Source organism: Rana temporaria, chromosome 12 (genome assembly GCF_905171775.1).
Source record: "Rana temporaria chromosome 12, aRanTem1.1, whole genome shotgun sequence".
NCBI classification, from domain to species: domain Eukaryota; kingdom Metazoa; phylum Chordata; class Amphibia; order Anura; family Ranidae; genus Rana; species Rana temporaria.
In genome coordinates this window covers 49,196,218-49,220,677 of record NC_053500.1, presented here as the reverse complement: position 1 = coordinate 49,220,677, position 24,460 = coordinate 49,196,218, and the positions used below count along the sequence as shown (strand labels likewise).

The window sequence follows — 24,460 nt, the reverse complement described above, 5'->3', positions numbered from 1 at the left end:
ACACAATCTCCCAAAAATGTAAACATGCAAGCAAAAAAAAATAAAAAAGGATCTACAACAGCAGGACTGAAATTGCCCATGCTTCAATAATGCTGGAAAAATGCTGTTAAAACGCCTGCCACGTTGCGTTAATTTTACCGCTAGCGCCCTAAAAACGCGTTAATAGCGCTAAAGGCGTTTTTGCAGCGCCTCAGTGTGAGAGATCTCTTAGAGCCCCCCAGTGTATGCCATTTATAAAAAAAAAATATGCTGTATTATTTACAAGCGCTCATGTGACTGTCCGCTGGTCTCCTCTCCTGATCTCATAGCTGCAGGGGGAGAAGCTGGGTATGCCCCAGTGATGTCAGTGGAGAGGAGGAGACCAGTAGGGCAGTCATGTGAGAGCCATTATACAGAATATTTTTTATAAATGACATCCACTAGGGAGCCTAATGTTCTATAACAGAGGGAACTATAATAGAAAAACGTATTTTTAGAGCCAGAGGGGAGGATCATGGAGTAGAAAGAGCTGACAGGCAGGGGGGGGGGGGGTAGGATGAGGGAGACACAGGAGAGGACGGAGGAGGGCTGCGGATGACGGAGGAAGGTAAACTGACCACAGTGTCAGGTAGGGTTGCCAACTCATCCCTTTAAAACAGAACACATATTAATTACACAGGTTCTGTGGCTGATTAAGGAGGTAATTAAACTCACTTGGTGCCTTATTTGCATTAAATTAGCCTCAGAACCTGTGTAATTAATATGTGTTCTGTTTTAAAGGGATGAGTTGGCAACCCTAGTGTCAGGGCTCAGCAGCCATGATATACCGTGGTCAGTTTACAGGGGGAGGGAAGAAACTGGCAGGATCAGCCAGGTATATCAGGTGTTACAAGGGGCCAAATTACACAGCACAAGCGCTGTGCTGTATAACATGCTTTAAAGGAACAGGATCAATTTTTTTAGGGTAACAAACACTGTAAAGTGGATGCAAAAAAACAAACACCAAGCATGTCTATACGTATCTGCTCTATGCAATCAAATTGCACAGAGCGGCCCCAAACCTCCTCTTCTCAGGTCCCCCGCTGTCACTCTTGGCTCCTCCTCTCTGTCCAGTACTTCTGAGCCCCAATGCTGCTGCGTCCATTGACACAGACAGTGGGCCCTACTCCCTCGTCACTGGCTTTGATTGACAGCAGCAGGAGCCAATGGTTCCCAATGCCCCAGTGAGACCCGAAAGTGAGGGGGGAGAAGAGCTGCAGACGTGTACAGTGCTGGATCGAATAAGGGTAAAGTAAAGGGGGGGGGGGGGGGGTGAGGAGAAAAACACTGATACCTAAACACAAGATAAAAAAAAGTTTAGACTTTAGAACTACTTTACATTTTCAATTTTACAACTTATCTAAACTTTGCAAATTTCAAAACTACAAATTAGAATATCGGACCTGAAATAAAAAGGGAGAAGTTGATATGTTGCAGTTTTTGTATAAAAGAGCCTAGTTAATTGCGCTTGTCCCGTACACTAACCCAATACTCATAAACAGTCACACACCCATATGCCCTTATTAAGGCCTTTTGCTTTATGGCTCAAACTATTGTACTCCTTTAGCTGGCATCTGCCGATTTCATTCACTAGTTAAGAAAACGGATTGATTGGACCTTTTCCGTGTCCCTGAATTCTGTCTGTAGGATACAATTTTAGTAAAATAAGAAATGTATACATTTTTCTCATCCAAATTTACAACCATCACAAAAATTACAAAAAAAAAATACATTGAAGCCTTGATTTATCCCAGTACCAAATATATATAACGGGGAAATGGACAATGCCCATTAGATTAGACAGAGTGCACTTCTCTGGGGGAGAAATTGTAGAGGGGGGGGGGGGGGGGGATGCATAATCCTGTCTGGAGCTAAAAATGGCAACTGGTTAATCCCGTGGCTGGGGAAGGCTCAATTTGCTTGCGATAAAACTCTTTGGCTTGTCTGGGCCACTAAATGACCATTTCACGAAGAAAAAGGATTGAATCCATGAAAGTGCGCCGCCTTCGTGTTTCGATCCAGGCTCCATTAGTCCAAGCCCCCAGCCTCTTGTCTATAGGATGGTTACAGGCCATCGTCCCCCTAAGGACGAGCAGAGAGATGGACCGACTCTGCCCCCAAACAGCAGCCAGAAGCAAAATCGGGGCTTTGTTTACAACAAAGTCTTTTTATTGTCCGTGTAATCCTTAGGGAATTGGCTACGGTTATGCGACTTGCATTCTACAGGTTACGTTCCCGTAGGTTAGGGGTTTGAGCTCCCCTGGGTGTCCATTTCTGTTTCAGAAGAGCTGGATTCTGAGTCTATATCCACAGTCTCACACCGGTGTTTCTCCCGAACTCTTTGCTGGATAAGCTGCAAGCGGTTGAGCAGAGTCTGGTAATCAAAGTGCCCTCGCTTCTCGCCGAATGGATCCTAAAACCAGAAAAAAATAAAAAAGAATTCAAACACTCATTTTCCAGAACACATAAAAGCCTAAAGGCAGGGCTTGACAAATTTGCTTGGAATCTAGGTGTCATGTTTTGTTTTTTAACGACCGCCAAAGCTTTACGCACGGCTATACCGCTGAAAAAACACTGCTGCTGCAGCAGCGCATTGCAGGTGGTTTTAACCCTTTCTCGGCCGCTAGCGGGGGTTAAAAGAGCCCTGCTAGCGGCCGAAATGCCCATAGCGTCGGCGGTAAAAATAGCAGAGTTTTATCCCTGATGCTATGGGCAACTCAGTGTGAAAGGGTCCGATCAGGTCCGCCTAAAAAACTGACAGGCAAACCTGATCAGACAGCCCGCCTAAAAGGGGCCAAGCAGGGAGATGACTAATAATAAATTTATTTTAATTAAGAAAAAAATAAAATAAGCCGGAAAAAAAAAAAAAAGGCTATATGAAGCTATTTAAACCAGCCAACCCACACTCGCCATTAGGCAAAAGGCGCCAGATGACGGCTGCAAACACTCCCTTCTCTTCTCCACTTTGGGAAGGAGATGGGTAGGCAGTAAAAAAAAAGGCAGGAAGCCCCAAAAAGGCAGGAAGTTTTTTTCTTGTCATACCAACGGCCACCACCAGATCACAGAAGGAAGCATAGGCCTGCAGAAGGCCACAAAGCCGCGGCCTCAATTACCAGCCGGCACAGCCCGACGCGATCGCTTGGGGCGCACGGAGACACAGGATACCCCCCAGCTGTGCCGCCCCAAACGCCATGTCACCGTGAGTACCCGGAAGCCGGATTGAAAATAGCGATAATGAGGTATGTACAGCCTAAAAAGTGCCTACTGTACATGTTAGAAGTATAAAGAATTTGGTCTTATATGGATGTTATTTGGGTGAACCTCCGCTTTAAAAGCGTGACATGTATCTATTTACTTGCCGTAACATCATCTTTCACATTATACAAAAAAATTACTGTTTTGTTATTTTTTAATTCGTGAAACTGTTTTTTTTTTATTCCAAAAAAAAAAACGGCATTTATAAAATTGTTGCGCAAATACTGTGCGAACTGCAATTGTATTCCCTAGGGTGTCTGCTAAAAAAAAAAAAAAGAAGAAGAAAACAAAAAAAAAAACCATTTATAATGTTTGGGGATTCTGAGTAATTTTCTAGTAAAAAAAAAGAAAATTATGATTTTTACATGTAGGAGAGAAGTGCCAGAATTGGCCCGGTATGGAAGTGGATAAAAGCAAGATGTCAAGATTGACATCAATGCTTTAGTTCTGGGACGGTGTCTCAATCTGCCAATCAGGAGGACTGTGTACCAAGTCTGGGCCTGTGGACTGTAGCCTGGCACTATAGATCCACTGCAGCTCCTATTGGTAGATTTTGGTCAAACAGATATCAGCTTGCCCCCTGAAGTATGGCGCTTTCATGTACATAAACCAACTGAAATGCCAACAAACGGAAAACACGGGGAGCTCCAATTCTCAACATTGGTTTGGAGTCCGTTCACACTAGTGTGACTTGCTGTGCGACTTTGGACACAGTTGCATGACAAGTCGCAGCCCATTGATTTCAAAGGCACCCGTTCCACTCTGGGCAACAAAGTCGCAGCAACTTTGAGAAGGTTCCTGCAATACTTTGAGTGCCAGAGAGTGTAAAGTCGCACTCAAAAAATCACACAACTTTGGAGTCATTAGTGTGAACGGAGCTTTAATCACCAAAATATTAAACAGGTTAGTGTACATTTCCCATGAACAAGCCCCAATTCATTACCTGCATGCTCTGTCCTTGTAGATGAAATCTGTCCTTGCAAACTGCTTCGTAAAAATCATAATATTCCAAAAACGATTTCTCCATGACAGTCCTGCAAGAAACATAGAAATGGTTATCGAATGCCATCTCCTGCCAATGGCATCATCACACCTCGATCATATTCTTTTCATTATCCTGGGTGGATGGGACTAAGATTAGAAGCAGAGACTTGTCTGAAGACGGGGTGAATAGGAGGTGGATGGGGGATGGGATATGCCAAGAATTGCACCGTCAGTGCAATCAGCAAAGCCAGACACACAGGTAGGAGCAAACCGAAAATCCATTTAAAAAAATATACATTCACCTTTGTAACATGTTACACATAGCTGTATTTAGGGTGTAATAATAATAATACAAAATAATTAATACACCTGGGTGCAATCCCTCATTGTGGCAGCGGGCGGAGGATCCTCTCCCCACACCCACTGTCACAATTTAAAAACAGTGTGGCCGTTTGGGACACTGCCATGTCGTTGTGAATGAATAAACAACAAGTACCGTCTGCCACCGTGACAGACCGCTTGTAGTTCACAATGAACTGGGAGGGCGCTGGTGAGCACTCTTGTAAGTTTCATAGATTCTTCCTGGATTTCAGCAACTGTCTGCCCCTATAGGAAATACAGTAAGACAGCCGACAGAGTCTGCAGAAGCCTGGCATTGCACCCATGGTCTGCTGATTGTGGGTGAAATGCTTTACAGGCTGCAGTAATGACAGCAAAAAATGTAATCTGCATAATTATGTGCATTTTTTAATTTTATTTCTTTTAAAAAGATGAACTTGTCCTTTAAGGAAACTCACTTGAGATACACTATATTACCAAAAGTATTGGGACGCCTGCCTTTACACCACACAAACTTTAATGGCATCCCAGTCTTTGGGGTGGATTCAGTAAGCAATTGCGTCTGCGTAACCATAAGGCTCTTATGCCGTCGTATCGTAGGCTGCATTCTTACGATGGCCGCTAGGTGGCGTTCCCGTAGTGGTCAGCGTAGAGTATGCAAATTACATACTCACGCCAATTCACAACCCTACGCGCGCCCTGCGTACGCATTTTACGTCGTTTGCGTTCGTCGGTTTCTACGTAAGGCTGCCCATGCTATTAGCAGGGGCAGCCAATGCTACGTATACCCGTCGTTCCCGCGTCACGATGTTTGAAAATGACGTCATTTGCATAAGTGAATCGTGAATGGCGCTGGACATCATTTACGTTCACGTTGAAGAAAATGACGTCATTTGCCGCAATGCACGTCGGGAAAGTTTCCCGACGGAGCATGCGCACTACGTTCGGCGCGGGAACGCGCCCAATTTAAATGATCCACGCCCCCTACGGGATCATTTAAATTACGCGCCCTTACGCCGGGCAGTTTTAAGGAGCGCCCGCGCAAATTACGTAGCTACTACTTCATGAATGAAGCGTAGCGCAGGTATTTTACGGAGGCGCAGCGTTAAAACGGTACGCTGCGCCTCCGTAAGAGGGCGCAATTCCTACCTGAATCCAGCCCATTGTCTGTAGATTTCAATATTGAGTTGGCCCACCCTTTGCAGCTATAACAGCTTCAACTCCTATGGGAAGGCTGTCCACAAGGTTTAGGGGTGTGTCTATGGCAGGGATATGCAATAGCGGACCTCCAGCTGTTGCAGAACTACCAGTCCCATGAGGCATAGCAAGACTCTGACAGCCACAAGCATGACACCCAGAGGCAGAGGCATGGTGGGACTTGTAGTTTTGCAACAGCTGGAGGTCCGCTAATTGCATACCCCTGCCTTAGGGACACACTTTACCCTCTGATCGCCCCTGATTTTCCCTGGTCTATGGGAATGTTTGACCATTCTTCCAGAAGAGCATTTGTGAGGTCAGGCACTGATGTTGGACGAGAAGGCCTGGCTCACAGTCTCCACTCTAATTCATCTCAAAGGTCAGCTGTCCAGTGTGCTGTGACTTGTAGTGCTGTGTTGGATTTTACAATAAAGGCAATTTTTATTTGGAGTGCGGCTGTCCAGAAGAAATTATTCTTTTTTTTTTTTAAACTGGTTTTCTTGCGTGCTCAACGAATTGCAAACAATTCTTGTGTAAGTGGCTAATATTTACTTGTTTAGCTTTATACCATGTGATACACTATACAACATTTTGCTCACCAGGTTGATTTATTCTGTTGGAAACCTGTTACATTCAAAATAAAACATGCAGAGCATGCAAAGTGCTTACATTTTTAGGACCCATTCCCATCTCTCGGGTCTGCTGGCTTCAACTGATGTATTTATCATGGGGATTGGAGAAAGGAAATATACCTACCTAACCCCCCCCCCCAGTCTTGTGCAGTGGACTGTTCCCGACATCATGCCCATAGACATGCTCTGGATGTGAGGCTGTTAGGAACAGTCCACTGCTGGATTGTGGGGGAGCACCATTTGCCGCTGGAGAGGAGAAAGCTTTAGTATCCGATCTTTAAAGTTGCTATAAACCCGTTACAACCACTTTTACCTACAGCTGACCAGTTGGAAACCAGTTTACCCAGAATGCAATGCAGTCTCGATCTGGTTGTTATTAGCAAGAAAACCCAAATACGGTAAGGCCCCTTTCACACGGGCCGTCCAATCAGGTCTGCCTGCCAGTTTTTCAGGTGGACCTGATCAGACTTTGCCCTCTCCCCTACAGATTGACAGATGCCAGCGGTGACATCCGCCACTATCCGATTTGATCTGCAAAATCCAGCGAAATGGTGGTCCTATTTTCCATAGGTCTGGCGGATCGGATTAAAATGGACTGTGGTCTGTTTTCACCCGATTTCCCCATAGAGGAGAGCAGGACTGTGTCCATCTCCGCTCTGCACAGTTTGCGAAGACGGACCTGTCATCCACCTGCTCAGTGAGGATAAGTCGGATGCAGTCAATGTTTGGGTATAACAGCCAGCAGTGGAGATTCCTCCATATACACTATGGGCCAGATTCAGGTACATCGGCGTATCTTTGTGCCGGCGTAGCGCAGCTCATATGCGCTACGCCAACGTAACAGTGAGAGGCCAGCTGAGTATTCACAAAGCACTCGCTCCCATATTTGCGCCGGCGTAACGTAAATTCAAAGTAGGCAGGTAGTGGGCGTGATGTATTACAATGAAGCGTGACCCCCATGTAACTGAAGGGCCGAACAAACGGCGCATGCTCAGAATCACGTCGCATATACTCTCTAAGATATGACGGCTCAATGCCTTCGACGTGAACGTAACCTACGCCCAGCCCCATTCACGTACAACTTACGCAAACAACGTAAAATCCGACGGCTGTTCCGACGTCCATACCCCAACATGACTTACCCCTGCTTTATGTGGGATAACTTTACGCCGGACGTGCGCCTTACGTAAACGGCGTAGATTACAGCGACGGGCGCAAGTACGTTCGTGAATCAGCGTATCTGGGTCATTTACATATTTGACGAGTAAATCAATGGAAGCGCCCCTTGCGGCCAGTGTAAATATTCGCCCAAGATACGACGGCGTAGGCGACTTAAGTCAGTCAGAAGAGGCCGAAATTCAGGCGTATCTTCTTTTAAGAATTAGGCGCATAGATACCACGGCGCATCCGTGGACTTACGCGGCGTATCAATAGATACATCGGCGTAAGTTCTCTCTGAATCCGGCCCCATTAGTTTAGATGGGGAACAACTGATTTTCTCTTGTTCAGCCCACAGGCCAAGGATCCTCCCTTTTGTGACAGCACAAATAACTGGCTACTGGCCATCAAGGCACGTAGCAATAAAAAGGCACAGAAATTAAGTGTGGAAGGAAGAAAGTTATGCTCTTCCATACTAAGAGGTACTGGGCCTGCAAAATGGGCAACCAGGGCAACAGCAAAGGGTATGGGCATAAAAAGAAAACTGAAAAATGGCGCAAAGGGGGACAAAGCCACTGGGCACTCCAACAGAATGGTGATAAAAGTCCAAAAACGGAAAGTCCATTAATGCATATATTAGTTCTCTGCATAAGTGGCAGCTCCACTAAGAGACAGGAATAATTTCTTAACACAAGGGAAGGCAACAGGGGGTGCCAACTAAGTGCAGTATTAAAAGATACTTTATACAATTAAAAGACAGTTGGGAACTCACTAGAATAAGAGCAGGGTGCACTCTGGGATGGTCACCTGCCTGTAGATGTGATGGACCTCTCCTGCCGCTGTTCGCGGGAATGCTGTAGAGACGAACCAGGAACTCCCAAACCACCGTGAAGTGAAGGAGCGGAAAGGGCGTCACAAGGGGGAGGAGCTGTGACCAAGGGGCGTGGCTATGCGTTTCTGAGAAATCGTCTTAACTGAAGTTTTTAAAGTATCTTTTAATACCTCAATTAATTTGATTACCCTCTGTTGGGTAAAAGGGTGTGGGCATAAAGTACATTTCCTTTACTAGGCCAGTGGAAAAAGTTTGCTTACAATACAGGACTTACCGTAAGGCCTCTGGACACTGGCACTTGCCCTCCAGCATGTCACATACTGCCACCCTGATGGTCTCGTGACGAATGCACTCATTGTAGTTCTTGCTGTCTCCCGAGTGTCTCTCCTGAGGACGAGCATAGGGTGAGTATTACATAATAGGTTGTAAAGAGCTACATACAGAGGTGAGAGCACAAAAACACCAATACCTGTTCAAAGCCAGGTTCATTGTGATAAGGATTCTCGGTCATCAGGGACTGGATAGAGATGAGTACTGAAGACAGGCTCTGAGCTGGACTCCATGCAGGTCCTGTCCATGTACTGGTATTGGAAGAAAAAAAATAGCAATGGTCAACGTCCTGCAACCCAAACCTCAGTTTTATATAAAAACTCACATTATTTCCTCTATTGTTCTCCATGAGTCACTTATCCACTTCAACATTCGTAAAATATAAATGAACCCCAGCATTCAGACACTGATTTTTAACCAAAGGGAAGGATACATTATTCTGCTATACTATAGAATGGCTAAAGTGCAACTGTCAACAGGTCAAGAGTGTATTTAACCACTTCACATCCCGCCCATCGTCAAATGATGTCCACAGATGGGATCTCCCATCCTGGGTGGACGTCATATGATGTCCTGGGCTTCCCGACCGTTGAGGGGGCGCGCGCACCCACCCGCAGCATCGCACGGACCTGGTGCGCGTGCCCGGCGGCCGTGATGTCCGTCGGGCACCCGCAATCATGGCAGGACCGTGGATCTGTGTGTGTGTAAACACACAGATCCACATCCTGTCTGCGGTGAGGAGACCGATGTTGTGTTCCCAGTACAGAGGAACACAGATCGGTCTCCTTCCCTTGTGAGTCCGCTCCCCCTACAGTTAGAATCACTCCCTAGAGAACATATTTAACCTCTTCATCGCCCCCTAGTGTTAACCCCTTCCCTGCCCGTCACATTTACACAGTAATCAGTGCAGTTTTATAGCACTAATCGCTGTATAAATGTGAATGGTCCCAAAAATGTGTCAAAAGTGTCTGATATGTCCGTCGCAATGTCACGGTCACAATAAAAATTGCAGATCGCTGCCATTACTAGTAAAAAAATTAAAATGCAATAAAACTATCCCCTATTTTGTAGACGCTATAAATTTTGCGCAAACCAATCAATATATTGCGATTTTTTTTTACCAAAAATATTAAGAAGAATACGTATCGGCCTAAACTGTGTTTTTTTTCCATAGATTTTTGGGGATATTTATTATAGCAAAAAGTAAAAAATATTGAATTTTTTAAAAAATTGTCGCTCTATTGTTGTGTATAGCGCAAAAAATAAAAACCGCAGAGGTGATCAAATACCACCAAAAGAAAACTCTATTTGTGGGCGTCAATTTTGTTTGGGAGCAACGTCGCACGACTGCGCAATTGTCAGTTAAAATGACGCAGTGCCAAATCGCAAAAAGTGCTCGGATAAGGAAGGGGGTAAATTTTTCTAGGGCTGAAGTGGTTAAACATCAGCTCTGCTGGGACCCCAGCTCCTCTTCTCATAACTTGGCACCGTCAAGGAGCTCTGCACTCATCCTGCTGGCATCCTCCGTTCTGCTGGTCAGAACTTGATATCAGCACACTATGCCTTGATCCCTTTGCTTTCCCAAGTCGCAACTTACATAGTCAGACTATCTGATCAGTTCCATAGGAGAGACCACAAAAGTCAACTTGATGGTCCCTAAAGAAGCTTTGTCAGGCCCCATCACACCTATTGCAGTGCGTTTACCTATACACATATTGAATGGGCGTGCCAAACACACTGCGATCAATCTTAAATCGTACCTGCAGAATTTTTATTTTCTTCACAAAACACAGTAGTGCGTTACAATGTGTTGTGGAAGTGTATTGGGGTGCCATCCAAAATGAATGTCATTGCAGCACATCAACACACATCACATATGTTACCAACCTTTACCACAATACAGTGGTGGTGACCGGGTCCTCAGACAGCAGGTTTTAAGGATGTTAAGAATAATTAATAATGGTTTGCTGTACAGTAAAACCTTGGTTTGAGAGTAACTTGGTTTGAGAGGGTTTTGCAAGACAAGTAAAATGTTTTAATAAATTTTGCCTTGAAATACAAGCAATGTCTTGATATAAGAGTAGCGTCATGTCACAACTGAGTGTAAAAGAGAAGAGAGGCGCCTCTAAGTGTAGCAATATGGTTACATTTAATGAAGGTTCAACATTTAGCAACTTATTGCTACACTTAGAGGCTCCTCTATTCTCTTTTATACCCTGTAAAAAAAAATGCTTTGATATACAAGTGCTTTGGATTACAAGCGTGTTTCTGGTATGAATTAGGGTGCATTCACACCACGATTTTGTCATCCTTTTTTTACTCACGATTTTTGCTTTTAAATCGTCCAAATCTGTATGGCAAAACGGATCCATTCACTGCCATTCATTAATTTAGGTCCCCAAGTGCATCCGATTTGATACGATTTAAAATCGTATCAAAAAACGTGTCTGCCCACGATTTTTGGTCCCGATTTGAAATCGTATTACAATCGTGTCCGTTTTTTTTTATATTGTGGTCAATCTAAATCGTACTAAATCGGATGACTGTGCGATAAATCGTACCCGATTTGTTATGGAGGTCCCCGCAAATTCAATAACCAGACCCTTTAGGTCTGGTATGGATATTCAGGGGAACCCCGCCGTCAATTTAAAACAAAAATGACGTGCGGTTCCCCCTAAATATCCATAACCAGACCCATTATCCGAGCACGTTGACCTGGCCGGCCGCAGAAAAGAGGGGGGGACAGAGTGCGCCCCCCCCCCTCTCCTGAACCACACCAGGCCACATGCCCTCAACATTGGGAGGGTGCTTTGGGGTGCCCCCCAAAGCACCTTGTCCCCATGTTGATGGGGACAAGGGTCTCATCCCCACAACCCTTGCCCGGTGGTTGTGGGGGTATGCGGGCGGGAGGTTTATCAGAATCTGGAAGACCCCTTTAACAAAGGGGACCCCCAGATCCTGACCCCCCCCCCCCCCTGTGTGAAATGGTAATGGGGTACACTGTACCTCCACCATTTCACGAAGGAAGTGAAAAGTATTGTAAAAAAAACACACTGACACCAAAGAATAAAGTCCTTTATAAAAAAATAAAAAAAAACACACTTGTTCCCGGCTTCCAGCGTTGTCCTGATCCTGCGACGGCCGGGTGTTCTCCGATCCAGCGCTGAGAAGATCCATCCGGAGCGCAGCATCCCCGACCTCCTCATCGCCGGACACAGCCCAGCGGAATGACGCGCTGGGGCTGTGTGACATTACTTATATAGAGGAGGCAGGGACACCCGTCACGTGACCCTGCACCCTCTGACGTACCCTCTGCTACGTCACTGGGGAAGCCCAAGAAGAGGGAAGACTATGGGCTTCGCCAGTGACGTAGCAGAGGGTACGTCAGAGGGGGCGGGGTCACGTGACGGGTGTCCCTGCCTCCTCTATATAAGTAATGTCACACAGCCACAGCGCGCCATTCCGCTGGGCTGTGTCCGGCGATGAGGAGGTCGGGGATGCTGAGCTCCGGATGGATCTTCTCAGCGCTGGATCGGAGAACACCCGGCCGTCGCAGGATCTTCTCATCGCGGGAGATCAGCCCTCGCAGGATCAGGACAACGCTGGAAGCCGGGAAGGAGTGTTTTTTTTTTTAATAAAGGACTTTATTCTTTGGTGTCAGTGTGTTTTTTTTACAATACTTTTCACTTCCTTCGTGAAATGGTAGAGGTACAGTGTACCCCATTAAAATTTCACACAGGGGGGGGGGTCAGGATCTGGGGGTCCCCTTTGTTAAAGGGGTCTTCCAGATTCTGATAAACCTCCCGCCCGCATACCCCCACAACCACCGGGCAAGGGTTGTGGGGATGAGACCCTTGTCCCCATCAACATGGGGACAAGGTGCTTTGGGGGGCACCACAAAGCACCCTCCCAATGTTGAGGGCATGTGGCCTGGTGCGGTTCAGGAGAGGGGGGGGGGGCCGCACTCTGTCCCCCCCTCTTTTCTGCGGCCGGCCAGGTCAACGTGCTCGGATAATGGGTCTGGTTATGGATATTTAGGGGGAACCGCACGTCATTTTTGTTTTAAATTGACGGCGGGGTTCCCCTGAATATCCATACCAGACCTGAAGGGTCTGGTTATGGATATTACCGGGAACCGCACGTCATTTTTTTTTTTAATTGACGGCGGGGTTCCCCTGAATATCCATAAAATCTTCTTTTTCCCCAGACATTTAAAATCAGGATCCGATTTTTTAGTGAAAATTTTGACATACGATTTTGTCACATACGATTCCATCCGATTTAACTGTCCGTTTATCGGATGGTAAAATAGTGGTGTGAACCTAGCCTTCTGCTCGCAAACCAAGGTTTTACTGTATATGCATAATGTAGCCTGTGGGTTATACAATATGGCCATTTATATGGCTTCTCCTATGCCTGGTAGTGAACTGGCACTTAAAGTGACTGTAAATGATTTTCTTAAAATTTAAACAACAAACGTTACACTAACCAGCCCTGATCTTCCTCTTCTCAGTTTCCCCGCCGGGACTCCATTCAAATGAATTATGGCAATGCTGCATGGAACTTTGTTATTCATACCATAGTTTAGTAGTCTTTAACCCCTTCATGCTTGCGTCACACAAACATGCGCCCACACAGCACTGGGCTGCATATTTACGTTACCTCCCTTTGTGCTGGGAGTATGCCACACTCCTAGAGAGATCAGGGTCTCACCGTGAGCCGCAGGCCCCGTACTAACAATCAGGACCTGGAACTTGAGATTCCGGGTCACCTGATCGTTATGATAGCTTCTGATTGGCTCTCACAGTAACAAGGCACTGTAAAAGCCGCACCCGTGTTTTGTTTTTTTTTGTGAATGGAGGAGAGCAATACATTGCGTGACTCTCCTTGCACAGAAAAATAAAAAAGCGTGGGGAAAAAAATATATATATAAAAATACCTAGATCGAGGATTGATCTAGGTCACGGACAGGGTTAGTTACAGAGCTAAAGAACGGGGAGAGGTGAGTGTAAACAAACCTCTCCCTGTGCTTCCTAGTCAGACTGTCACTGATCGTCTGTTCCCTGTCACGCCCTTAGGTCACACTTAACCCCCTCACTGCCAGTGTCATTTTCACATTAATCAATGCATTTTTATAGCACTGAGCGCTGTAAAAATTACAATGGTCCCAAAATGGTGTCAAAAGTATCTGATGTGTACACCATAATGTCGCAGATAAAAAACGCTGATCACCGCCATTACTAGTAAAAAAAAAAAAAATGATATACCACTTCCGGACCGCCGCATGTACATTTACGTTGGCAGAATGGCACGGACAGGCACATCAACGTACCTGTACGTGCTCTGCTTGACGTGGGTCCGATCGGGACCCCCCCCCCCCGGTACTTGCGGCGGTCCCCGTGGCTTCAGGAGGGATCCGGGATGAGGGGGCGGCGGTTCGTTTCTGTCCTCCGCCTCCCGGTTCGCTCTCAGCCAATGCGCGTCCTCCTCTGCCTGCACTGTAAACACAGGCAGAGGAGGAAGTGATGTCACCGCTCCTCCCGCCGGTATATACGTCCGGCGGAGACATCACACAGTGAGTACACAAGCACTACACTGACACCTGTACACATAGGCACACAAACCCCCCCCCCCCCCCCCCCAGCCACACTGTCACTAAATAGCAGTGATCATTTACTGATCACTGCATTTAGTGTCAGTGTGACAGGCAGTTAGTGTCAGGCAGTTAGTGTTAGGTCCAGGGTAACCCCCTACCCCCCCCCCCCCAATAAAGGTTTTAACCCCTTGATCACCCCCTAGTTAACCCTTTCACCCCCCTTTTGCCAGCGTCACTAAGCGATCGTTTTTCTGATCGCTGTATTAGTGTCGCTCGTGCCGATAGGTAGCTAGTTATTTTTTGAGGTTCGCCCGCCAGGTTTTTATAGCGTTAGAAAATTTATGGGGGTACCTAACGCTATAAAAACATGGCGGCGAACCTCAAAAAAAACTAGCTACCTAGCGGCACGAGCGACACCAATACAGCGATCAGTGACGCTTAGTGACGCTGGCAAAAGGGGGGTAAAGGGTTAACTAGGGGGTGATCAAGGGGTTAAAACCTTTATTTGGGGGGGGGGGGGTAGGGGGCTACCGCCAGCTCTATTGTGGGGGAAAAAGGACGTCAATTTTGTTTGGGAGCCACGTCGCACAATTGTCAGTTAAGGCGACACAGTGCCGAATCACAAAATGGGGCCTGGTCCTTTAGCAACAAAATGTTCTGGGGCTTAAGTGGCAAAAAAAAAAAAAAGGGCAAAATGCCCTATGGGTACATTCAACACCTAACATACACATATGTGGCATCTCTACGATCGTCAAGAGCAGGAGAAAAATAATTTTGGGTTGTTCTTTGGTGGTAGGTTATGGTAGTTCCAAGAAATATACAGCTACAAAGGGCCAGTATTTCTTTGATAATAATAAAAAAAAAAAAAAAAAAGGAGATATCCATTACCATTTACTACCAAATAAAAGCCCAAATAGTCCTGAAAATAAACAACACAAATAAAAGGTAGAATCTAACTGGATGCACAACGTAGTTGCGACGATATGTACGGTTTTACTAACACGTCAACAAAATTGGGATTAGGTATTTAGATTTGTTTTACCCTCAGGCACAAAGGGGTTAAACAATGGTACCCGTGTCCTGCAGTCCTGAGCTTTATTCTGCCTATGGGCATAAATATCTAGCTGTGAAGACTGGCCACCACTACATCCTCTGCAAGCCCAGTGTGACCCGCCCCCCTGGTACTCCTGCACAGATGGCGCTATTGCAATCATATCAGAACTGACAGGAGGGGATGGAGCTGCTGCCAGCATTCTCCAGTCTCTGTCCACCTGACGCCCATTTCATTGGCAATAGTGAAAATAGTTGTGCCCGGAGATCAGCTTTAAACTTACAGCAAAGGAAATTACATGAATATGCTCACCCAAGGATACTAAGGCAGACTTTGCCATTTCGGTAAAAGTTTGGGTTAAACCTCACAGTGCTGTTGCCCGTTGTCATCAGTTTTACTCGCGGTGGATGAATCGGGTAATCTGGAGGACATCGGAACAAGAATAAGAAGAACCCTCCTTCATACGGGGTGTCAAATGGACCAGTTATGAGTGCATGGATCTGCAAAACAAGAAGGTTGCTATGTGACAAAGTACATACAATCTACAAGTCACCGCCCCCCTCAATAAAGCCAACATTGCCTTATAACAGCTGGCAGCTTTGCTCTCTGTAGTCAGCACACTAAATCAAATGATGATCCATGCAGCTCTATACCTTTTATTGTAACTGGGGGGGGGGGGCACAATTTACCAGTTTACCTAACAGGGTAGTAAATATGAGAGTATATAAAATGCCTCTTAAAGGGGTTGTAAAGGTACAGGAGAGTCAGGACGCCCACTAACACACAGCTCTTTATCTGCAACGTAGAGAGCGTCCTGACTCTCCTGTAGTCCAAGGGAGGGGGCGAGCACGTCACTCCACACCAGGGAGAAAGCCTTGCATTACTGTGTGGAGTTACAGACAGAAGAACAGGAAGTGAGGATTTCTCAGAAGAAATAAGGACATTTAAAAGCAAAATGGACGGGCACAAACGGGGACTGATAGATGGCACTGATAGGCAGCACTGATCAAGGGGCACTGGACTTACCTGGTGGCTATGGGTGGGCTGCACTGATAATCAGCGTAGACCCCTTCTGTCTGGAGAGCAGCTGATCGAAGATGCAGTATGTCAGACTGACACTCCACACCACCAATTGACGGGCGCGTGATCGCAGCTTATCCCGCTGGACGTCATATGGAGCACAGTCAGAATAACGGAACCACTTTCTGGCTGCCATCTTTCTACAAGGCGGGAAGTGGTTAAATTAGCAAACCTCACTATACTTATCTGCTATGTGCAAATGAATTGCAGAGAGCGGCCCAGATCCTCTTCTCGGGTCCCCCACTGGCGCTCCTGGCTCCTCCTCTCTGTCCAGTGCCCCCATGAGAAGCCACTTCCCCTGGGGAAACTTGTGCATGCTCACTCCTGAGCCCTGCTGCTGCGTCCATTGACACAGACAGCAGGACTGGGCCCCACCCCCCGCTCCCTCGTCACTGGCTTTAATTGACAGCAGCGGTGCCCCAGCAAAGCTAGTGAGACCTGGAAGTGAGGGGAGAGAAGAGCTGCAGACGTGCATGGAGAAGGACTTAATCAGGTAAGTATATAGAAGGGTGAGGGGCCAAATTCGATGCCTAAATATTTTTTACCTTAATACAAGGAATACAGCTGATCATGTGATGTAAACAGAGCCGGTAATCGGCTATTCTTTCTCCTCACGCTGAGGAAAAAATTGACAATCACCGGCGGCTGTCATCGGGACATCGGTCCCGATGAAGGTGAGCCACTTGCCAGTGACCACCAGTGCCACCCATCAGAGCCCACAGCCATCAGTGCCCCCCACCAGTGCCGCCTTATCTGTGCCCATCAGCGCATATCAATGAAGGAGAAAAATTACCCGTTTTTTTTATAACAAACTATGAAACATGATTTTTTTTTCAAAAATGTTCCATGTTTTTTTGTGTGTTTAGCCAAAATAAAAACCCCAGCGGCGATACCACCAAAAAAAAGCTCCATTTGTGTGAAAAAAAAAAAATGATAAAAATGTAAATTTGGGTACAGTGTTGTATGACCGCGCAATTGTCATTCAAAGTGCGTCAGCGCTGAAAATTGTTCTGGGCAGGAGGGGGGTTTAAAGCGGGAGTTCACCCGAATTTTTTTTTTTAACATTAGATTGAGGCTCATTTTGTCAAGGGGAATCCGGTAGTTTTTTTTAAAAACGAAGCTGTACTTACCATTTTAGAGATAGATCTTCTCCGCCGCTTCCGGTTATGGTCTTCGGGACTGGGCGTTCCTATTTTGATTGGCAGTCTTCCGACAGGCTTCCGACGGTCGCATCCATCACGTCACGAGTAGCCGAAAGAAGCCGAACGTCGGTGCGGCTCTATACGGCGCCTGCGCACCGACGTTCGGCTACTTTCGGAAACTCGTGACGCAATATATGCGACCTTCGGAAGACTGTCAATCAAATAGGAACGCCCAGTCCCGCAGTACTGCTTCGATTTTAAAAAAAATACCCGATTCCCCTTGACAAAATGAGCCTCAATCTAATGTTAAAAATTAACATTTCCGGGTGAACCTCCACTTTAAGTGCCCAATAAAGAAGTGGTTAAAGATGCACAGGCCATCCGTCACCTGGGATTCAATTATCTCTGGTCATCTGGAAGATCAATCAGCTCTGGAGTAACCTTAGAAAAGAAGTCATGATCAAACAAAGTGCTGCACCAGGAAACATTCCAGGCGCTGGTTTTACCGGTCTGAACGGGGGTTGCATTGCTGAAACCTAGAAGACATGGAGAGTCCTTTACCTTTGTCATGTCATGTGGGTCAGGCACCACAAACATCCCAGGAGGAGGTTCCTTGTAGATGGACATGATATCCCTGAATGAAGAAAACAAGACAGTTAGAGCTCAATGACTCCACACCACGCCCCGTACACAAGAAATGAAAGTAAAAGGGCCGGCGTCTAGAAATTACGGAGTTTCCTGGTTTAGGAAGCACAAAGAAATGGACTTCTAGGATTCTATTTATTGAGCAGAGAAATGTCATAACATCAAATAATTTACATACGGTACCCCCAGTCTCAGAAGGATACCACTTTATCTTTAATACTTCACTACCATACTCCTTATCTCATGCTTTAGGACCCCCCCCCCCCCCCCCCCCCGGTGTACCTTTTTCTTTATGCGGTTATATCGAGTAGATCCCAAGTGATCGATCCCATGAGCTGTAATAGGTTCTTTGCCCGCTCTATTGGAGATCTTCTATGTATTATCTACAGTTATGTTCTAATGAAACCAGTAAGGCAATGATGCATACTGTGATACGCTTACATTTTTCTACCATACTTTAATGTCCCTTTTTTACTTCTTTGTATTGTTTTGGAAAAAACAATAATAAAAATACAATTATAAAACAAATGATTTACATATCCATGTGTGAATATCTGATCTGATCTGATCTACTTCTATGGAGGAGGAAGAAAACAAATAGTCTGTGCTTTCACCCTCATTGTAGTTCCTTGTAATGATCATGACAGCTCCTTAAAGCAGACTGTCACCCCTAGGGGTCTTTCACACTAGAGGTGCTCTCTGAAGAACGATCCGCATTCCGATCGCTCTTCAGAAAGCATTTGAGAGATGTGAGGTGCTGTATCACTGGCTGCCGAAGCCCACACTAGTATGCATTACACATAGATGCAGGGCTCTTGCAGGGTGACCCTATTCACTTTAATGGGTCATGTTCAGAAGGTGCTACACCAACAGGGGGCATAAATCTTGCAGCCGCCACAAAGCAAAGCATCACGACTGTGGCATGTGCACACCCCCGGGCCTCTGCGCCTAAGGCTAGTTCACATATATGCGGTGGGGGACATCCCATGTGATTCGGATAGGAATTGCACTGCATTCCTCCAATCACATGCAATGTCTGTGCGGTGCCATTTGATCCATTTATTTGTATGGCTCAAATCCCACCGCATCCACACAAAAAAAAAGAGCAGGAACCCCCCGCGCACTGAAATCGGATCTCACGGGCGTTCAACAACAACTGTGATCTGATTTTGTCAAATCGCACTGTGTTTTGCAAATCGCTTTGGTGTGTTAACTTAAAGCGACGCTCCACCCAAAAGGGGGGAGCGGGTTCCTGGTTTTGACAGGTACCCATTCCCACTTCCTGCTTAGTTCGCAGCGGCAAACTCAGCCGGAGGTTTAGCCCTCGTCTCAGCCGGCCATTTGGAAAATGCACATGCGCAGTAGGAAACCCTGTGGCTTTACTGACGGTTTCCATTACCCAAGATGGCGGCGCCAGCACCCAAGAATCTGCTTGGGTGAGGACACCGCTGGATCCCTGGACAGGTAAGTGCCCTGATCGTAAAAGTCAGCACCTACAGTATTTGTAGCTGCTGACTTAAAAAAAAAAAAAAAAAAAAAATTGGGGGGGTGGCGTTGACATGGGGGGCTGGGGCTCCGCTTTAACATTGACACCTGTAGCAGTTTGCATAAACGCCGTGGCAGAAAACGCACAGGATTTTCTGCGTTTCCCACACCGCATATATGTTAAATGAGCCTAAGGGGGGGGGGGGGGGGTTAACGATTGAGGGGTGGTAAAAGCACTGTTCAACCACAGAGATTTACCACCCACCAACCGCTAATGTAAACAAGTCCTAATAAATGTATTTGCACCTAGCTCCAACCCCTCCATCTCCCACAATTAGATAAAAACAGTATCAAAAAGGGTCACATGGGGCAGCAGTCGGAATGTCAATAGGACACAATGGGGCTGATTTACAAAAGGCAAATAGACTGTGTACTTTGCAAGTGCAGTTACTCCAAAGCTTAGTATATAAAGGGAAAACTCAACCTGTTAAAATTTAAAAGGTGAAGCTCTGCCGACTTCCATCATCCAATCATTTGAAAGCAAAAATGCTGTTTGTATTGTCCTTACATGTGATTGGATAATTATTGTACAGTGAAGCTTTGCCTCATTTAATAAGCTCTGGAGCAACTGCACTTGCAGATTACAGTCTATTTGCCTTTAGTACATCCCCCCTCCCCCCCAATACATCACCATTAACATTCAAAAGCAATATGATCTCCAGCAGCAGGTGTCCACAATTCATGGAAACCCCCTCCCCCCCACAATCCACTGAACAAGTCCCCTGTGAGCTCTGGCTCACAAGGGAGAGTTATAATAGATCTTGTTCCGTGGATTGTGGGTGGGGGTTTCCATGAAATGTGGACACCTGCTGCTGGAGATCATATTGCTTTTAACCCATCAGATTTTTTATTTATTTTTTGCCCTCAGTGGGCGATTTCCCTTCACTTCCTGTCCCACAGCCACGACAGGAAGTGAGAGGTAATCCCTCCAAAGTGAAGTGTGTCTCCAGAACGAGTGTCCCCATCAGATTTCTCGTCTCTTCCTATTCCCAAAATGTGGGATTTTCTTTTACTTTCACTTAGTAATAATGACTAAGAGAGAAGGGTGAATCTCCCTAACAGAGTCACAGACAGTACCACAATGCATTTCTTCACTATTGGATATTATATATGACTTTATGATTATATATGTAGGAATTTTTTTATGAGTTAGCGCCATACACATATTTATACACTTCACACTGAGACGCTATAGCGCCTGCAATCCACCCTTAAAGCGGGGGTTCACCCTAAAAAAAAAATGTGTTTATCTACCATCCAAACGAGCATACTATTGTCAGCTACAGTATGCCTTTTTTTTTCTTTCTGCGCTGTACTTACGGTTTAATCCGTAACTTTCGTTTCAGACTCCGGCGGGGAAATGGGCGTTCCTATGAAGAGGGGAACATGATTGACAGCCGGTGCATTGCCATGAAATGAGATTTGCCATGGAATGAGATGGTCCGCCTCCATCTCATCCTATTGGCTCACTCATGTCACGTGACAAAACATCAGTCACAGCTAGGCTATCATAGGGAGAGGATCTCCTCTCCCTGTGATAGCCCTGTCAGCAGCGTGCCTCCCGCCAGCGCTAAGTACACCCCGCGCCCGCAGCTCTACTCCCCGTCCCCCGTTAAGGCTCAGGGAACGGGGCGAGTCTACGCTATTAGCGTAGACCTAGCGTTGGCTATGTTAGTAGCTTAACGGGGGACGGGGAGTAGAGCTGCGGGGTGCGGGCAACGGGGAGTAGATTTACGGGCGCGGGGTGTACTTAATCGGGGAGTAGAGCTGCGGGCGCGGGGTGCGGGGGACGGGGAGTAGAGCTGGGGGCGCGGGGTGTACTTAGCGCTGGCGGGAGGCACGCTGTTGACAGTGCTATCGGGCTATCACAGGGAGAGGAGATCTTCTCCCTATGATAGCCTAGCTGTGACTGATGTTTTGTCACGTGACATGAGTGAGCCAATAGGATGAGATGGAGGCGGACCATCTCATTCCATGGCAAATCTCATTTCATGGCAATGCACCGGCGGCTATGGCGCGTCACACGTTCCGAAAAAAGCCGAAATAGGACGGGGACATATACAGCGTCTGTGCGCAGGCGCCGTATAGCGCTGTGAAGAGCCGAGTCCTACTCCGGCTATTTTCGGAACGTGTGACGCGCCATAGCCGGCCGTCAATCATGTTCCCCTCTTCATAGGAACGCCTTTCCCCGCGGGAGTCTGAAACGAAAGTTACGGATTAAACCGTAAGTACAGCGCAAAAAAAAAAAGGCATACTGTAGCTGGCGCTAGTATGCTCGTTTGGATGGTACATAGTTGTGTTTTTGGGTGAACCTCCGCTTTAAACAGCTGCTGGCAGAGCGTCAGAAAAAGTCCTGCCAGCAGCTTTTTTGGAGTTTATTAGGTGAACTCACCGCTCCTAATGCGCTCCTGCCCATTGAAATCAATAGGCAGCGCCGTCGTACCGCCGGAAATACGCGGTTTTAACCCTTTCTTGGCTGTTAACAAGGTTTAAAAGCGCCCCGCTAGCGACCGAAATGCGCCGCAAATCCGATGGTAAAAAAGCAGCGTTTTACCACTATTTTACCGCCGACGCTTTGGGCAGCACCAGTGTGAAAGGGGTGGTATTGCGAGTGGTTTGTCCACTTTTAAAGGGGCAGCTGAACTCATTATTGTATATTCATTCTGGCGCCATCACTTATCACAGTACTACAATGTTCTAATCCCTCTCCACAAAAACTGAAAAAGTTCTGCCTTTAGCTATACTTTACCAAAAAATAAAATAAAAAAAGTGATCCAGTAGTGTGCGAAAAAAAAAAAAAAAATCCGCTCTGGGTGTAATTGTAATCCTCCTCTCCTGTGCCATCTAGTGTTGTTCAGCCCACTTCCTGTACACATGGCTGTCATGAGCCCGCCCCCTGGGGGGTGTGTCCTGTCATCAGCCTGGGCTCCCATTAGGGAAGGGGAAACTGTGGCCCCAGGGCCGCTGATAAGGCAGTACAGCCAGCCCTCCTGTACTGGGCCCCAGCAGTTCAAAAAGGGGGGGACCCCGGTACCAGCTGAGCAGGAGGGCCAGTAGTACTTACTGCCGACACCGATCCTCTTCTGTCTCCCGTTGCAGCACCGCTGGCGTCTCTTCCGCTCCCTGCAGGTGGATCAGTTCTAACATTCACGTTTTCCGGGCCCCTAAGCGCACCCCTTTTTTCTCCAGCTTTGCCGGGTTTTCCACTGGCAGCTGCTGCAGGCACACAAGGGGATCTATCAGGCTTAAGAGTGGGGGAGGGCCAAGTAAATGTCATATAATAATGATTTTAGTGTATTTTTAGCACATGTAATTTGATATTATCTTAGGGGGCGGGGGAACTGTCAGGTAAGCAGTGGGGCCACCGTGATTTCTAACAGCAGCCCTGTGTGGCCCTACAGCTGTTGTGGGACTACACGTCCCAAGAGGCATTGCAAGACTGACAGTAACAAGACAAGTCCCAGAGGCATGATGGGGCTTGTAGTTCTACAACAGCTGGAGGGCTGCAGTTGCCCGCCCCTGCATTAGAGGGAGGGCCGAGCAAACCGCAAACTCCCATCACTCCTGGGAGTAACTTGTCAGTCTTGCAAGGCCTCCTGGGACATGTAGTTCCACACCAGCTGGCCAGGCCAGATGTCTCCTGAAATACCACTGGGGGGCTCCACCATGGGGGATCTGCCCGGTATGAAGATGGTCTTTAAGATCCTGATGAAGTGCAAAAGTCGTCGTCATCATCACCTGCTGCTCTCAGGCTGCCCATACACTATACAATGTGATTGTACGATCCCCTTATCATCTAGGCATTGCATGAGCCTGCCTGATCGGATACAGAGCGATCAGATGGTTTAGTTGTGTTGTTGATCGCACAGTGTATGTCCGGTAACGGGTGACATCTCCAGTATTCCCCTCCCCCGCCGCTCACCGTTTGATCCGGAGCACACACTGAGCGGACGCCCTCTCGTTGTCCCAGTCGGCGCTGGCGGTCGGGTCCCACACCGAGGAGGCGGCCAGGTGAGAGGTCCCCGGAGGCTGCAGAGCGCTCAGATGTGTCACCACTCCTCCGCCCACCGCTCCCGGGAGAATAATCGCTTCAGCCGCAGGACTCTCCGCCATTCCGCCTTACACTCGCTTCCGGGATTCCGGAACACAGAGAAGACCGGCCAGAGCGACTCTCAGTGTCATAGAAACACCGGCCAGACAATCTGTTTACTTCCGCCGGAAGTGCGTTACTGAGCAGCCAGTAGACTGCTGGGAGGTCCTGTGCCTGGTTGATGTGTGTAATAACAGATAATAAAAGTCCTTATAATAAACTTCTCCTCTTTGTTCCCATATAAATATATGACTGGACAAGTTTCATTACATTCCTTCTGGAGTTATACAAAGTACTTGGAGATCTTGACAGAAATCCAGAGCTGTCCTGTGTCTTATTGAGTCACAATAGACCTCTAAACCTTCCCCTGTGGCCTTTTAGGTGACACTTAACTTGGTTTAAAAAAGTTCTATTCAAGTATGTATTCACAAGTCAAAAACTGCCCTCCATTCCTCTCAGCCTCCTCCAAATCACTTTGTATTTTGCCGCTGTCATCTGACTTCCTGTGAGAGGGTGGCTACGGTCATTCACCATAATCCCAATGTATGTTTGAATGTAGCGGCTGG

General features: G+C 46.9%; 1 protein-coding gene across 1 annotated transcript; it reads right to left on the bottom strand.

The window, feature by feature from the left end:
- Positions 1-1,334: 1,334 nt before the first annotated feature.
- Positions 1,335-24,044, bottom strand: UBE2Z (ubiquitin conjugating enzyme E2 Z). Its single transcript, XM_040331846.1, has 7 exons — positions 23,727-24,044; positions 18,176-18,248; positions 15,705-15,892; positions 8,885-8,996; positions 8,690-8,802; positions 4,217-4,307; positions 1,335-2,431 (listed from the first exon to the last, which is right to left on the bottom strand). Exons 1-7 carry the CDS (start codon positions 23,915-23,917, stop codon positions 2,261-2,263), a joined length of 939 nt encoding a protein of 312 aa, XP_040187780.1. The 5' UTR covers positions 23,918-24,044; the 3' UTR covers positions 1,335-2,260.
- Positions 24,045-24,460: the final 416 nt, after the last annotated feature.

Excerpts from the sequence above, each read along its gene's own strand:
- UBE2Z (XM_040331846.1), bottom strand. The coding sequence starts at position 23,917 with ATGGCGGAGAGTCCTGCGGCTGAAGCGATTATTCTCCCGGGAGCGGTG. Across the intron at positions 8,803-8,884 it reads ATGAACCTGGCTTTGAACAG|GAGAGACACTCGGGAGACAG; the intron begins GTATTGGTGTTT and ends GCTCGTCCTCAG. Across the intron at positions 2,432-4,216 it reads TACAAGGACAGAGCATGCAG|GATCCATTCGGCGAGAAGCG; the intron begins GTAATGAATTGG and ends TTCTGGTTTTAG.